The 15,968-nt window shown below is 40.2% G+C and overlaps 1 protein-coding gene across 1 annotated transcript in view; it reads right to left on the reverse strand.

The window, feature by feature from the left end:
• Positions 1-7,754: 7,754 nt before the first annotated feature.
• The window catches only part of ell (elongation factor RNA polymerase II), a 38,752-nt gene continuing 30,538 nt past the window's right edge, over positions 7,755-15,968 (reverse strand). The window contains exons 7-12 of the mRNA XM_083911298.1: positions 14,663-14,747; positions 12,301-12,916; positions 11,544-11,610; positions 10,673-10,844; positions 10,525-10,569; positions 7,755-10,430 (exon numbers count right to left, since the gene is read on the reverse strand). Of these exons, the coding sequence (XP_083767424.1) occupies positions 10,326-10,430; positions 10,525-10,569; positions 10,673-10,844; positions 11,544-11,610; positions 12,301-12,916; positions 14,663-14,747 (1,090 nt within the window). The 3' untranslated portion in view covers positions 7,755-10,325. The remainder of the gene's footprint in view (positions 10,431-10,524; positions 10,570-10,672; positions 10,845-11,543; positions 11,611-12,300; positions 12,917-14,662; positions 14,748-15,968) is intronic.

Consider the following 15,968-nt stretch of genomic DNA (forward strand, 5'->3'; position numbering starts at 1 on the left):
ATATATTTTTTTATTATATATAATCATTGTTAGGGTGACCAGACGTTTCCGGTTTCCGGGACATTCCCCGGAAATGTCCCCGGTTTTCACTGTGACTGAAAGATCCGAAGATGAAATACAGAAAAAAAATGACAAAACGTAAATGTTGACTAAAAGACACGCACCCTACTAATACAAGTGGTTTGACATCTCCAGGTCAAAAGATAAGGAAGCATAATAGATTAAAAAAAATTCAAAAATACATTATTTAAAAACAAGCCTTGTGATGCATGAGGAATATTAGTATTTACGCTGCATAAGTGGTTTGACATCTCCAGGTCAAGAGATAAGGAAGCATAATAGATTTAAGTTTTGTAAAAAAAAAAAAAATCCTAAAAAATCATTAAAAAAATACATTATTTAGAAAAAAGGCTTGTGATAAATGAGGAATATTAGTATTTACGTTGCACAAGTGGTTTGACATCTCCAGGTCAAATTATAAGGAAGCATAATAGATTTACATTTTTAAAAAATACATTATTCAAAAACAAGCCTTGTGATACATGAGGAATATTAGTATTTATGTTGCACACATGGTTTGAAATAATTCAATGAAATGGTTTAAAGGCATAATGGTTTAGTTGCCCTTAAAAAAACAATGACGATAAAGATTTCTGATCTGCACGCTGCGTATTGTTGTATATTGTATATACCTACGCTTTACCACAATGTCTGTTGCACTCTGTCACATTAGTTATTGTTTGATTTATTTTACGTTAGCTTTATTTTGATTTGATTATGTTTTTATGCTTATTGTCACTCTGATCCTTTCCCACCTTTGTATTGAAACTGTTGCACAATAATTTCCCTCGGTATAAATAAAGCTTCTTGAATCTTGAATCTGAATCTTGGATAACACCACACATTTATAAGTTCTAATTTAAACCATGATGGAAATGACTTAGTTTTATGAATCAAAACCATTAGATTAGCCAACCTAAGTATTAAACTTCCTATAATTGGCTGAACATTATTAAGATTGATCGTCATGAGACAAACTGACTTCCACTCTAATAAAGTAAAGTTTAGTCATGATTAAAGCATAACATACACCAACAATTTAATTATACGTTATCTATTATAATATTGTTCTTAATATTATATAAATTGTCAAAATGATCTGTTTCTGGCTCAAAGTTGCATGCAGTATATTGCTCTTTCCCTCTTAATTCACTTCAAAAGGCTTTATTAGGATGACATCTGAAATGTGGTGCCAGACACATATCACAGAATAAAATAGATCATTCGGTAAAATCATATATATATTCAAGTTATATGAGATGGTGGAAGATATCACAATATGGTTAAGTACATTCTGGTTGTTTCTACCGTCAGTGTGTGCCAGTAAAGCACAACACCTGGGTCCAAGAACACGTCTACGTGAAACGCATGCTTATTAATGTTGATCACTCTTGAATGTGATCAACATTAATGTCAGCTGTGAGACGTTCAGACGTTCAGACGTTCAGACTGTGCGGAGTCTGGATTCTGTTGGATGGCCCTCGTTCTTAATTAGGACTTCAGCACAAGTCTGTAAATGTGTTTTTTCCAATAGTCATTTTTTAAAAATGTGTAATCATTTGCTTTGAGAGGAACACATGCATACTAAATTAAGATGAACCACTTCAAACTAGAAAATGAGTGTGAATGCCGGCGGCTGAAATTAATTGCAAAGCATTGCTGGAAACTCTGAAATCTAAAATCAATTGGCTGAAAGCTCAAATGCATTGCACTGCATTGCTAAAGGGGAAATTGAACTACCGCCAAAGCAGTAATTATTTAATGTAATAATTATATCTATTAATATCAGACAGATGAACAGCACTGCAAAACACTGTGGGCCACAGAAGGTATTGACCTAAAGAGCTGAGAGACGAAATGTATTGCATGAAAAGACGAGGACTGGAAGCTAAAAGACGAACAAACACGTTCATACACAAAAACAAATTGATGAATGAAAGAGAAAGAGAACAAAAACATAAAACATAAGCTGCAGGGTTCTTCCACCTTTTCCAAAGTCAAATTCAAGCACTTTTCAAGAAGATCGTGGTCAATTTAAAGAAATCACACATTTGTACACAGTACATACGTTATATACAGTATAATAATATTGCACTTCTTCATCACATAACTTAATTTATTGTTATTGTGCTTTAAACAACCATAATTATGTTGTGTGACATCATTCTACAGAAGGGAGATAAGTTAAAGGAGAGCGCTGCTCTAGACACACACACACACACACACACACACACACACACACACACACACACACACACACACACACACACACACACACACACACACACACACACACACACACACACACACACACACACACACACACACACACACACACACAATTTAGACTCAGCATCCTTTATATATACATAGGATGCCAAGTCTTAATAATTATTAGTATTAAATTAGTATAAAAATTAGTATTTAGACTTTGCATCCTGTGGATTTCAAGCAGTTTCAAGCACTTTATTTATTATTGAAAAGGGATGAATGGAGACTGTAGCCAGAAGTGTGCTGAAGTTAAATATTTCCCTCATTTACTTCCATTAAAAAAAAGAAATGCTGAGAAAACAAGCATGAAAGCATCAACATCTATAAACTAATTAGGCTTAACCTTGTATCACAGCCTGATGTTTGATATATATAAATAAATATTTACACAGAGAGAGAGAGAGAGAGAGAGAGAGAGAGAGAGAGAGAGAGAGAGAGAGAGAGAGAGAGACACAGAGAGAGAGAGAGAGACACAGAGAGAGAGAGAGAGAGAGAGAGAGAGAGAGAGAGAGAGAGAGAGAGAGAGAGAGAGAGAGAGAGAGAGAGAGAGAGACACACAGAGAGAGAGAGAGAGAGAGAGAGAGAGAGAGAGAGAGACACAGAGAGAGAGAGAGAGACACACACAGAGAGAGAGAGAGAGAGAGAGAGAGAGAGAGAGAGAGAGAGAGAGAGAGAGAGAGAGAGAGAGAGAGAGAGAGAGAGAGAGAGATAAGGAATAACAACGATGCTGATAGACCTGCATCTGGATCAATGGACCTGGATCAAAGTCCTAAATGAGGAGAAATAAGTCAAACAGGGATTAAAAAGGCAAAACTCTTCATGAAAAACAAAACTATGCATTGAACAATAGCACATTTCTCTAAATGAAAACCTAAGTAGTGAAGTAATATATCAAGCAGCAGGTTTATGTAGCACCAAAACATGAATGTGCTGTTTATATATGTTTATAATGGAAATGACTCTTAAAGCCTGGTGGATCAGTATTTGGCATTCGCTCACCGAGCATTATAAACAGTTTGATGATTTTTAGACAAAATGAAATTGAAATGCAAATCTCCATGATGCTGCAAACTAGTATCTTTTCCTGATTTCCATTTTGGTCATCCCCACACTTAAATGTCTTCCGTTAATCTACTTTATTTGTAAATAAATTAACAGATAAATGTGCTTAGGCACTTTTATATTGACAGTCTAATATGCTGAGGTTTTTAATAATGACTTGAGAGACTATGGTACACTATAAAAGGTGTTTTTTGACAGACACTACAGAATGATCAGTTCGAGTAAAAAAGAAGAAGCATGTCCTTAGTCCCTGAACTATTCCTATAGTGCTAACCCTAGACTAACCTTTTCTTTCATTCATTCATTCATTCATTCATCTTCAACCGCTTATCCCGGGGTCGGGGTCGCAGGGGGCTGGAGCCGATCCCAGCTGACATTGGGCGTGAGGCGGGGTCCACCCTGGACAGGACACCAGTCTATCACAGGGCAACCTTTTCTTTCTGTTACTATAAAATCATGTGACCATAAAAACACCACCTGTATCGTAGATGCTATTGCCACTACTCATCATTGATCATGTTTGCCACCAGAATTATTATCATTGTCATATTCTATCACCTTAGCTGTGCTTGTTTCTACTATTCTGCTGTATTAACTGCCATAACATATAAGTTATATTCACATTACTATAGATATGATTATAGTTACTGTTACTCTTTGGTTGCTTGAATCTCTGGAAGTGTGTCTGTCTCTCTGTCTTTTGTCTATCTTTGTCTTTCTCTCTCTTTTTCTTCCTCTCCAACCGGTGCAGACAGATGTCCGTCCTCCACAGAGCTGGGTCTGTCTGACGTTCCTGTCTGTTATAGGGAAGGTTTTCAACGCCACCGTACTCTACGGGGGAATTGTTGGGTCTATGTAAATCATAAATGAGTCATAGAGTGTGGTCTTTACCTACTCTGTAAAGTGTCCTGAGATCATTTTTGTTATGATTTGACACTATAAATAAAATTGAATTGAATTGTGAAGTTTGAAGAATAGCTTTGCTACCTGCTAATTCCAGCTCGTTATAGGGATCCTTGTGCACGTGAAGATGAAACGGGAACCTGTTGCCATTGAAATCTGCACACACTTTGACGCTAAACTCACAATTTATTTGACCAAAGACTGGTGATTTCTTCCATTCATGTTTGTTGCTCAGACAGGTTTTTGTCTCTTTCCGCTCTTTCATTTGTCAGCATTGTTGAACCATTATACAGTTTTTGTACAAAACAAACCCTGAATACAAAACAACATATTTTTGTCAAGACGACTTTTTTACACCCTAAAAGTATGAAAGACCATGCAGAAAAATAGAGTGGTCCTCTCAGCACTCGGGGGATTACAGACTTCTGAACAGCAGTGTATATAATTACATAAATAGACATTTTAGTAAACTGAACAACAGGGCATGCCAGGGTGAGAAGTTCAGCATCCGTGAGGAACTTCGGAGTAGAGCCGCTGCTCCTTAGCGTTGAAAAGCCAGTTGAGGTGGTTTGGGCATCTAGTAAGGAGGCCCCCTGGGCGCCCCCCTAGGGAGGTGATCCAGGCACGTCCAGCTGGGAGGAGGCCTCGGGGAAGACCCAGGACTAGGTGGAGAGATTATATCTGCACACTGGCCTGGGAACGCCTCGGGATCCCCCAGTTAGAGCTGGTTAATGTGGCCCGGGAAAGGGAAGTTTGGGGTCCCCTGCTTGAGCTGCTGCCCCCGCGACCCGACCCCGGATAAGAGGCTGAAGATGAGATGAGTTGAACGGGCACAAACACCACCGACTTGCTATAAAACAGCTCATTACAGAGGTGTTTTATCAAGTATGCTCAACACAATTATACCCGTATGTCATTTTTTGTCTCTATAACTTTGTGTGTTTCTGATGGTGATTTATAATCAGATGAAGATGTGATGTCTGCAACAAGATCAGCGGTGAGGGGAAACAATCTTCGTGTTAAAAGTGACACTGAAGGTTGTAACATTCATATGAAGCTGAAGCACTCACTGCAGAATCATCCACAGAGGATGAGACACAACGGGCTGCAAGTAACAGACACTGCATAGTGCACAAGAGATGATCAAGATAATGAACTCAAACGTAAAGAGGGAGCGAAGATGGGAAAAACTGAGATTAATCATGATTTTCTTTCCTAGCACCGGAAAAAAACCCTCTGAGTTTCCTCACTCTCAGTGAAGTGACTGCAGACCTGGTTATTGCTTTGTGTTTTAGACGCTCGTCTCCACACAGGCCTTGTGCACGACTACTGTTGTGTGTTCAGTTCTCTGCACCGTGAATACACACTTAATAAAGCTAAGAGAATGCTTCAGACAGTAGAGTATAACAAAAACTGTGAGGTCTATTGTTGCACTGCACTGCCCAAACACACAACACAATCCGTTTCTGTCATCCTGTATTAGTTGTTACAGTTTGGTCTTTTATGTGCGTGACACAGGTTGCCAAGCTGCCCACGAATCAGGTGCCAGGAGTCAGAGATGTTTTTCTCTCAGCACATCAACCTACATGCAGGATGCTAGTTATAGCTTTTTTTTTTCCTCAGTCCTTGGGTTTAGAGATGTGAAAGTTACATAGAAAAACCAACCATTTTACTTGAATCGCTGATGAAATGCCCTCGTGTCTAATACACAAACCAATTACCTCGAATAATTGAGTGACCTTTATTTCAACCGTGGCCTACATTTCCCTATTAGAGCGCTGCCCGCTCTGTTGGTGGAGAATCAAAATAGACGCCTCTCTGCATTTTCAGCACAGAAATCCCAGACAAGTTAAATGTTGTCTGACAAGTAAAACCATGGAAACACAAAGGGGGTGGAGAGCTAACCACTGCGTTGTGTGAAAACATGTATACGCTGCTGTATGTTGAGGAAAGGGAGAAATGGCAGCCAGCCACAGTGAACTCACTGACCGCCCCCCCCCCCCCCCCCTCTCTCTCCAGCTCCCTGAGCAGTGCTGAGGCCAACTTTGGGATGGGAGCCAGTAGCAGCATAGTGAGGCTCAGTCACAGCTCAGCCTGGCCAAGTGGAACACAGTCGCTATGTAGATTTCTGGGATCTTTCACAGTGTGTCAGATTACAGCGAGAACTGTCCTCTCTGTTGCCCCGCTGAAGCATCGTCTGTTCATGCTGCCATGCCAGGGCCTTTTTTTGGATCCACATCTCAGTGCAAGGCACATACTTGGCAGTAAACAACATACAGTCATGGTTTATAAGAGGATGGTCATTAGAGGCAACACTAACAGAATGTAACACACTGCACAGACACCGCTGCTGCTCAAGGAGTGGTTTAAATAACTTTTAATATCATTCTCTCGCGATACGACTGATTCCTGAGGTTGTCATTGACTGTATATAACACTTGACCTTTCTGGAGAAACAATGGAAACTGTGGAGAGCAGATGGATCCAACTGTCTCTAAAAGTGTGAAACTGCTGCCATCTAGAGGACACAGTCTTCATCAACAGGCCTCAATAACTAAACAAACGTTAGTCCATGAAACAAAAATGTCTGAATATCAAGATATGATCCTATAAAACATGTTTAAAAGGTCTAATATTGTAAAAAGTGAGATTTCCATGTCGGTTTTGTTTATAAAAGCAGGTTGCGGTGCTGTATAAATACTGTGAAAGTATCAAAATGCTCAAACCACGGAGAAATGCACACAGCCCGTATTCTGAAACTATGCCCTTAAATGAGCATTCAGTACTTCTGTGAGCTCGTGATGTCACAACTTTATCCATGTGTAAAGTGCAGCTATAGCCCTTTCTAAGGAAATTCCACTGCTAGGCAACAGCCTTGGTCCTTGTGAACTTCCTGTCAGCTGATGACATTCACATTCCCTGCAACATGAATCAAACTTGGACACATTTAGGATGTTTGTGTTTACAACTTTGAAATCGTCTGTACAGTGTTGTTAGTCATTCCTGGGCTGCAGTGACGGTGCGGACTGCAGATGAAGACCCGGTGACACTGAACAACCAGATCAAACCAAGCTTTTCCAGAAGGCAGGTTTAAAGAGACAGGCACTGAAACAGAGGGTTGCAGACACAGAGTGAATACAGGTATATGTAGACACAATGAGAAAAAAATAAAGTGCTTTTTTAACATTAAAGCATGTTTCCATGTTTCAGGCGAACCCCAAAAAACAAGTATGAACCTAAAAAAATAGACTAATATTGAACCTTTAACACAAAACAACCCCCAGCTGTAGATGCTGCATTCATGGCATCTCTATCCATGTTCAACAAGAAAATGTCTCCGTAACAATGTAAAAATAATGCTTAAAAAAATGTATCATTGTCTTCTATGCACCAACTAATCCTAAAATTAAACTTCACTGCAATAATGGACAGCAACAACTGGTTCAGAATTTCACAAATAAGGATTTTAAAGAATTTTATTGAAACAAAGATCAATTTCAGTCCCAGTCCCTTATGGTTTTCAAAAAGCGTGCTTTGGGTTTTATCACCAACATTCCTCTTGTACAGTAGCATGTATATACTCAGAGAAAAGAAAAGAAAACAGGTCGTTTTGGCACAATCAACTCATACAAACGGTACTCCTGTGCTGGCATATCGTTACTTTCAAACAATGTGTTTACTGATCAACTCAATCAGAATGGACTTTTGAACCTAATAGAAGTGTAAAGTAGTAATCATGTCAATGTTTCCAGAAAACAAGATACAGTAAGAGGTGAAAAGTGTCTTCATTGTTGAAGGCTGCAGCACTGGGCGATGCGGATTCTGGTAACAAGACGTTCACTTTTACAGACGTCCCTCCAGACATCATCCATCAAGTCCCAGATCCAGCATCAGTCTAGACCCAGCAGCATTGTTGTAACGAGTCATGGAGCATTGGCCTTAATGTAGTGTTTGCATTAGGACAGTGATAGAATCTGAAACCCGGCGTTACATTGAATCACTTGAGCCCAGTCATGCAAATCCCAGCTGGAGCAAAGGAGCCACCTCTGACTTCTCCCGAGCAAACACAGAACGCTTTCATTGGGCTATAAATTATGACAAAATGATAACAGGAAATACTGCGACATGTTCCTTTGACAACATTTGGTAGAGCGTTTTGTTTCATCCCACTCGGTAAGCACTTTGGTATACATGCTGGTCAGAGCCACGTCGAATTGATTACATACTAAATTCGGGTTGACTAGGCCTTTGCTTGGCTTTCGATATCCTTGGGCAGTTTTTTTTTTTTTTTTCAAGTAAAGATACAAAGACTGTTCATTGTAACACATTCATAAAGCATGCACTCTGATGGACAAAGAGAAACGTGTCATTTGGACAAAACCCCAAAGTAACAGCAAGATCAGGAGGAAAAAGTGCTGATTTTTCATATTCACATAAAAAGATCGATATAAGAAATGCATTCGCTGACTAAACTCGACTCGCCCGTTCGTCGGGGTTGAGTTCTGACACAACAGTTCTAAATCGGTCTTCGGACGCGTCGAGCGGGTCCGTCTCGATGCGACGCTTCTCAGAGTGGAGCGCCGACCTCCGTGAATATCTGACATCACATTTGAAAAAGGCAAAAACTGGTTGCGGGTGAGCGCCCTTCCCCCTCTGAGAGGCCTCCACCTGGAAGCTGATCAAGGATGGCTTCATCTTAACAGTCGTCTCTATGACTACCACATGGGTCGATGAGCAGACGAAACTAAAAATTTGATCTTTCTAAAAAGGACACTGTAAACACTATTTTTAATATAACTAAAGGTGACAATGATGGTAACTTCGGCGATATCAGATCTGTGGTTGAAAACCAATTTTTTTTTTTTTAAGATGAAAAGAAAAAGCCTGCAGATCTGCATCATCATCATCATCATCATCTTACAATTCGAGGATCTTCTGAAGCATGAAGAAGGGTAGAGCCGGCAATGAACTCTTCAGACAACTTTGAATAATCCTATTGCTACAAAAGCCATAATGACCTAAACTGGAAAGACAACCAATTAAGAGCTAAATGTAGTTTTTCGTTGATGCATCAGTTAAGACGAACCATAACTAAGGAGCACTGCTGTAACTGACGAACAAGCACAGCAGCTGGCCGTGACCGAATGAGGAAGATCGTGTTCAACGAAAATCTACAGCGACCGGAAACGTGCACACATACGCAACAACCTGCGTCCGACTGTGTGCATTTAGATGCTCTGTGTTGATTTAATCAATAGTAATATCTGCATCTCTTTAAAAGAGAAAAATATAATTACCGCCAACAGATTGACAACTCGATGGGCAAGGCAGCTTCTGAATAAAATACTGGCTGACATTCAAGATGTGAGGACAGAGAAGAAGAGAGAGCGCGTTTAAGTACTGATAGGAGTGTAAAACAGACTCATTCTCCCAATTTAAGTGTCGAAAATAAATAAAAAGGAAAAACTGAGAAATAACTTCATCATAACCATCCTATTCAGTATACGGGGGAGAACTGAAGAATCCTTTCATTACGCAAAAAACAAATTAGTTGCATTTGGTGTACGATCTGCAGTTCTCATCCCAGTGTTCCCTCCAGTTTCAAAAGCAGGAAAGATTATTTGGATTATCTCCCAAGAACGCGGGAAAGTCTCCACATTTGACTCTTTCAGACCTCTGTGCACAATAAGCAGGGTGGGCTGTTGAGAGAAACAAGGCCACACAAATATCTTTTTTTTCTGGATGCATTGTAACTACACAGACGGACCCGGCCGAAATAGGCACAACTCCATCTTCTTTTCTTCCTAAGAAATAAAAAAAAAAAAAAAAAAAGGAAAGAGGAAAAACTGAAACATTGCGTGTTCTGCTTAGTCCTCATTGGAGCCTTTGGCCACAATGAGGGGGGAATACTCCTTTCATGTCATCTTTCATGAGAACATTATTTTCGTTATAGCACAGGCGGAATCCAGATTTCTCCTTTATCTGCTTGGTTTCCAGAGACGACAGGGAAACAATGTTAAGGACTACTTTTAAAGTTGCTGTTGATCGTACTCAGCAATAAGTCTCTTTATATATGCCAGTTTGTTGTGTAGATATTCACAGCGGTTCTTCTCTTGGCTATAGTTTGGATTAGTCTGCAAGGGATATGAAGAAGAGTCACAGTCTGATAATCTACACTTAAACACACTTTAAGCCATCGGTATCTGTGACAGTGGGACTTAAACCTACCTTTTTTATTTTATGATACTCTTGAAGTATCTGATTGTGGATTGTCTGCGGAGAGAACACACAACGGATAAGGGGTGTAAATAAAACTGATATTTTGAGACATTTTTCTAACTGAAATAGATTTGTTTGCGTGCTTTAGGGAGTCTACCTTGTACTTGTCTGTGCCTTGAGGGAGTTGTTTGAGCTCATTGTCAAGCACAGTGAACTGTCGGGTGATGCCCTCTATCCGAGCATGCAGGCCCCGGTACTCACTGTACTCGGCGTTGAAATCGTTTTTATACCTCTGGCGCTGCTCTGGAGAGCCGATCACTGTGTACTTCCTGGGAGGGAAAAAGAAGAAAATGTCACTGAAAAGAGAGAAATACAGCATTCACAGTATTTATACTAGGGATGCACAAGAATATGGCCAAGCTATCAGTATCAGCCCATATTGACTTTGAATTAACTATCAGATATCTGATAACACGATGATATAATAAACCGATAAACAAATAGACTGCTGCTTCCTTGGTTAAAATCAGATGACAGTGCGAGGATTACATGCGTAGGGCGACGGGACACTTTAAGTAGGAAGTATCCGAATGGTTTTGTTTAAAAGCAATTGTCATGAATAAATATTGCTTGTTTTACATAACATACGTTTAAGTATTTTTCTTAAGGCATGAATATTTCATAAATTTAAGCTTTGTTTTTTATGTCTGCTTTGCTGTTGGGCCAAAACAATAAGAACAACATGCATAATAATTAGGTAATTCCACTATAGAAGAGACTTGATGATCCCTGCAATTAGGTTTGGGGTAAAAAGGGTAAATATATGAATTTAAACCGACATTGGCCTTAATATTTGTTAAATATCGGCAAACAATTCAATCTCTAACTGAAACAGCACCTTGACCTGCTTTATGATTAAAGAAATACATGGAAATCTTACTTTTGACCATAAGGGACCTTTAATTTATATGCTGGCAGTCTTCAAAGTCTAAAACTGTAAAACCGAGGCAAGTGCGTTAAATACTCACAATAAATAGTCTGCCACCTCAGGTGATGACGAAGGAATACTGGTACTGTTGCACATCCCATTTAGATCTGAAAAGTCAGACAGGCATTGATCTAATTCAAGTCAATTTTATTTATAGTGCCAAATCAAAACAGAAGTTATCTCAAGACACTTTAGATATAGAGGAGGTCAAGGCCACACTTATTCATGATTAACAGAGACCCAGCAACTCCCCTATGAGCAGGAACAAGTTGCACTATAATAAATAAAAACAATAATTATTATTATAGTTATTATATACAGAATTAATCCAGAAATCACACAGTGGCGATGAAAACCTTCCCTTTAACAGGGAGGAACGTTGAACAGACCCAGCTCTAATAAGTTATCTTTGCTGTGTCTCTGTGTGAAACGTGCTGTGGTGCAACTGGAAAGGCAAGACCACAAAAAGACAGTTATTTCTAATTAGTTAGTGCCTACATTATTCATCTCGATGTGTCCTCTGAAGATGCTATCTGCCAGTTGGATTCACGTGTGTGTGTGTTTGAGGTAATTGAAAGCATAAAGCTGAACAGCAGGGGTCTCCGTCTAATCAGTGAGTCACATGCTGGTCACATGACACATCACCTACTCACAGTGATGACTAACTGGTGTCCATCCACATAAAAAGTACTACTTTTATTCAGAAATCACTTATCTGATGCAAGAGCTAAGAAACTGAAATTAGTAAATGGGACATTTTGTGCAAAAGAAAAGTAGGATGTACATGTGGCTCTCACCTGTGCTTTTGTGTGGAATACTGTTGCTTTTGAGGTTTCCTGGGCTCATCTCACAGGCTCGGTTAGGCACACGCTCCCCACGACTCTTCCTCGCCTTCTCCTTCTCTTGCGTCCTTTCTTTCACCCTCTCTTTGTCTTTGTTCTTTTCCTTGTCTTTATGCTTTTTGGACTTCTTCTTGGACTTGTTGTTGAAGGATGAAGGACTCTTGTTCTGGGGGGCGTCCGGGACTGTGTGTCCAGGAGACGATGTGGCGATGCTGGGCGCAGTGAGAGCTGTTGAGCTCGGGAACACCGAAGGAGGTTGGCTGAGCCTCTCGGACACTGCGGTTTCCTGGGAGTCACAATCTCTCCCGTTGTGGCTGGAGTCGTTGCTGACATCCGACAGTGCTTCGAAAGGACGAGGGATGTCCAGCAAAGGGAGCTGCTGGGAGTTGGACGTCATGCCGCCGTCTGACATAGAGACCGCCACTCCTGCCTGCGCTCCACCTGCCTCCCCTCTCCCGTTGGAGGAGCTGAGCTTGCCATTAACTGGGGCTGTTGCAGCCTTGCTGGCGAGATGTGATATCCTGGGCTTTTTGTTGGCAAGCGGGTCGATAAAGTCACCAGCAGGCCGTTTCTGGCAGAAAAATAGCAGTTTTAGAAGCAGAACCTAAAATGAGGTTAAATATGAATTCAATTCACCTCAGAGTGAGTCAGATGAACTGTGTAGTCGTGGTCAGAGCAAACCAAAATGGTCTGAGTCATGAAGAGGATCTAGTACGAGCAGATTGTAGCACTGAGAAAATGATGACTGTGCTTTCTTTTCACAATAACAGATTAAATTACAGGTGGGATCTGTTTGATCAAGCCCACACTAATGTCTGTGGGAGTGGCTGACCCGATCACAACAGGATACCTTTGGGTTGTAACAACAAACACCAGTGGGAAACTCCATTTCGAACTGAAGGCTCTTTAGACCATTTCCATACTAAGATTTGGATTTTGATGGTCCTCTTCCTATACTTTTACATTTTAAACACCCAAAAATTACTATGTGGCAAACTGCAGAGTGGAAAAACAATGCTGTATTAATCAATATGGACAGGGACATTTCTAATGCTGATGTATTCTGCATGGACGCAGTTAGGTGCTGTGAATCAGTATTGTCGGGCGCCTACAGAAGCAAGCAGGACTGAGATCTACAGTTCTATATTCCACTGTGAAAAGGTTTTTAAAATACTTGCAGGGGAAGGAAGTTATTTTCCCATTTATCCGTCTTTGGGTGGACATGGTCTCGCCCTGTTTGCCTTGCAGCTCTCCCGGATACATCCCTCACATATCTGAGGTTTACACACAGCTTTACCTGCATTTATACCAATGAATCTAAAAAAAGAGCCTGGGGTACTCTTTGCTTGTGTGTTTGTGCACTGTGTTTACTGAGGGAGGGAGTGGAAAGGAAGGGCTGTACAGTAGATGTCTGAGGTGAGAAGAACCTGAGAGGAAGTAGCTATTAATATAAACAGAGCAGCTCCTCCTTCCTCTACCTAATGGAAGTGTAAACAATGGGTAAATGTGAGTCTGGACTGACATAAAAAGAGAGTAGTAGTAAAAAGGAGTATAACAAAAAATACAATTATGCAATGAGGAGGGAGAAAAAATAGTTTCATTAAAATTAAGTTTTGGTTTTAAAATAAAGCACTCATGCAACCAATGCATATTTGTTGAAAGGTTATTAAAGAACTCATTACAACCATTAGTAAGTAATACTGGTGAACTGGAACCAATTCACAAAACATCAACTGCAAAGGAAGTTTACTGGGAAGACGGAGGGGAAACACAAAACAGTTTACAAGGAGCCAGAGGATTTAGAAAAACCCTCCCTGGGAAATACCAGAAACCACCAGAGTACAGGGACAACCCAGTGACCAGACAGAGTGGAAATGTAGCAAAAACATAATCCAATACCCATCTTTGTCCCCAATTCCCCTAGTGGATCAGCTGGTAGAGCTGAAGGCAAACAAGCTCTGAGCTATTAGCTATACATAGCACATTTACAAATTCAAGCAGTTTGAGAGTTAAGTACAACAGCCTAGTTATTAATTAAATAATATAATAAATGCACTGTGGAAATCCCACGAAAAAAACGGTATTACCACAGGATCAGTGAATTTTAAAAATACCTACAATTAGTCGAAAATGTTGTATGCCAATGTGAATATGATTAACATTTCCCAATTCTGAAATATCATAAGAATATCATCCACCACTTGCCACAGGGGAAGAGGACTTAAACTCGGTAAGTGAGAGCAGAGTGGCAGCTTAGCGATAAGGAAGTGTGGAAGTGAGAGAGAGCGAGAGGTCGAAGAGGGAACAGGAAGCTCACCTGAGATGGCGAGCTGCTGGCCGGCTCTTTAGGAGGGCTCTCCAGTAGAGGGGCTGAGGAGCTGTTCTGGGCCTGGCTCTGTTTCCTAAAAGAGTGAACACATGGAGGTATGAACATACACACAAAGCTGGATAAAATGTCTGCACAATATAAACTATAAACTGCATACTAGCACTGCAGAAATACTACTTTATCTATCCAACTGTCATCATAGATGGATAGTCATCTGTTTTGGTGACACAACATTTCTATCTGCACTAATGTAGCAGCATCAGAGACTTCAGCTGCATCTGATCGTTCTTCCAGTTCAAGGTGTTACTAACTGGTTTGACCAACACATCAAAGGCTATTTGCCCTTAAAGCTTCAAAATACTCGAGCAAAAAGGACAAACTACATAGCTGCCATTTCTTCAGTGATTCTACAGATGTATGAGGGCATTACGTTACAGACAAAGCTTTGTGAAGCTGAGTGGGTAGCTATGACAACAGAGCAAATTAGGGCCTACTTGATAATAGCAGCACTTTATCATAACCACACACTTCATGTTGAAAAATGGACAATGAAAAACTTAAATCATTAAATCTGTTATGTTTTTTACTAGTTTAATAGTGAAATTCTGCAGTCTTTTCATATCTACAGGAGATGTTTCCTGCATGTTTGTTTAATGGCTGAACTATTTTGTCAGCTAGTTCAAGACGAGTAAGAAAGTGGCAAGTGACTACAGTGACAGAGAGAAGACTGCAGCTCACTTTGATGCTGTTTGGGAGGGTTATCAGACAATATGCACACTATAAAGTTGACTATATGGTCATTCAACGGGATCAGGGACTTGTTTTTTTAAACCACTCGATTATTGACCACTTCCACAAAAGGCTTTGGTAACTCTGCAGTGTTCAATTGTTTTAACAGCCAAGAACCAACTTAGTACCAGGTGTGAACAGAGCCTCAGATTGATTATGATGCACTTAACTCTGACCTCATTATGTACCAGATTAATCTGTCACACAGCAGAAGTGTCAAAACAAAAGAGCTGAGCCAAGTGACAGCTGTCCAACCGAGATAAACAGTGCTAATACAGTCTTGTTTGAAAACATATTCACAAGCACTTTAGAATTAATCATTAAAGCTGAATGTCAGTACATAGCTCTAGCTCTGGTTTAAAGGTTTACTGACGCAAACAAGGATGCCACGCTACAAACATGACATAATGTCACACATTAAGGAGCATTCACAGCGATGCTAGGGTCACAGCTGATGACATTATCAGAAGGGCGGTGTTTGGTATACAGAGTCTTTTCGATGGCC

This window comes from Echiichthys vipera, assembly GCF_963691815.1.
Source record: "Echiichthys vipera genome assembly, chromosome: 3".
NCBI classification, from domain to species: Eukaryota; Metazoa; Chordata; class Actinopteri; order Perciformes; family Trachinidae; genus Echiichthys; species Echiichthys vipera.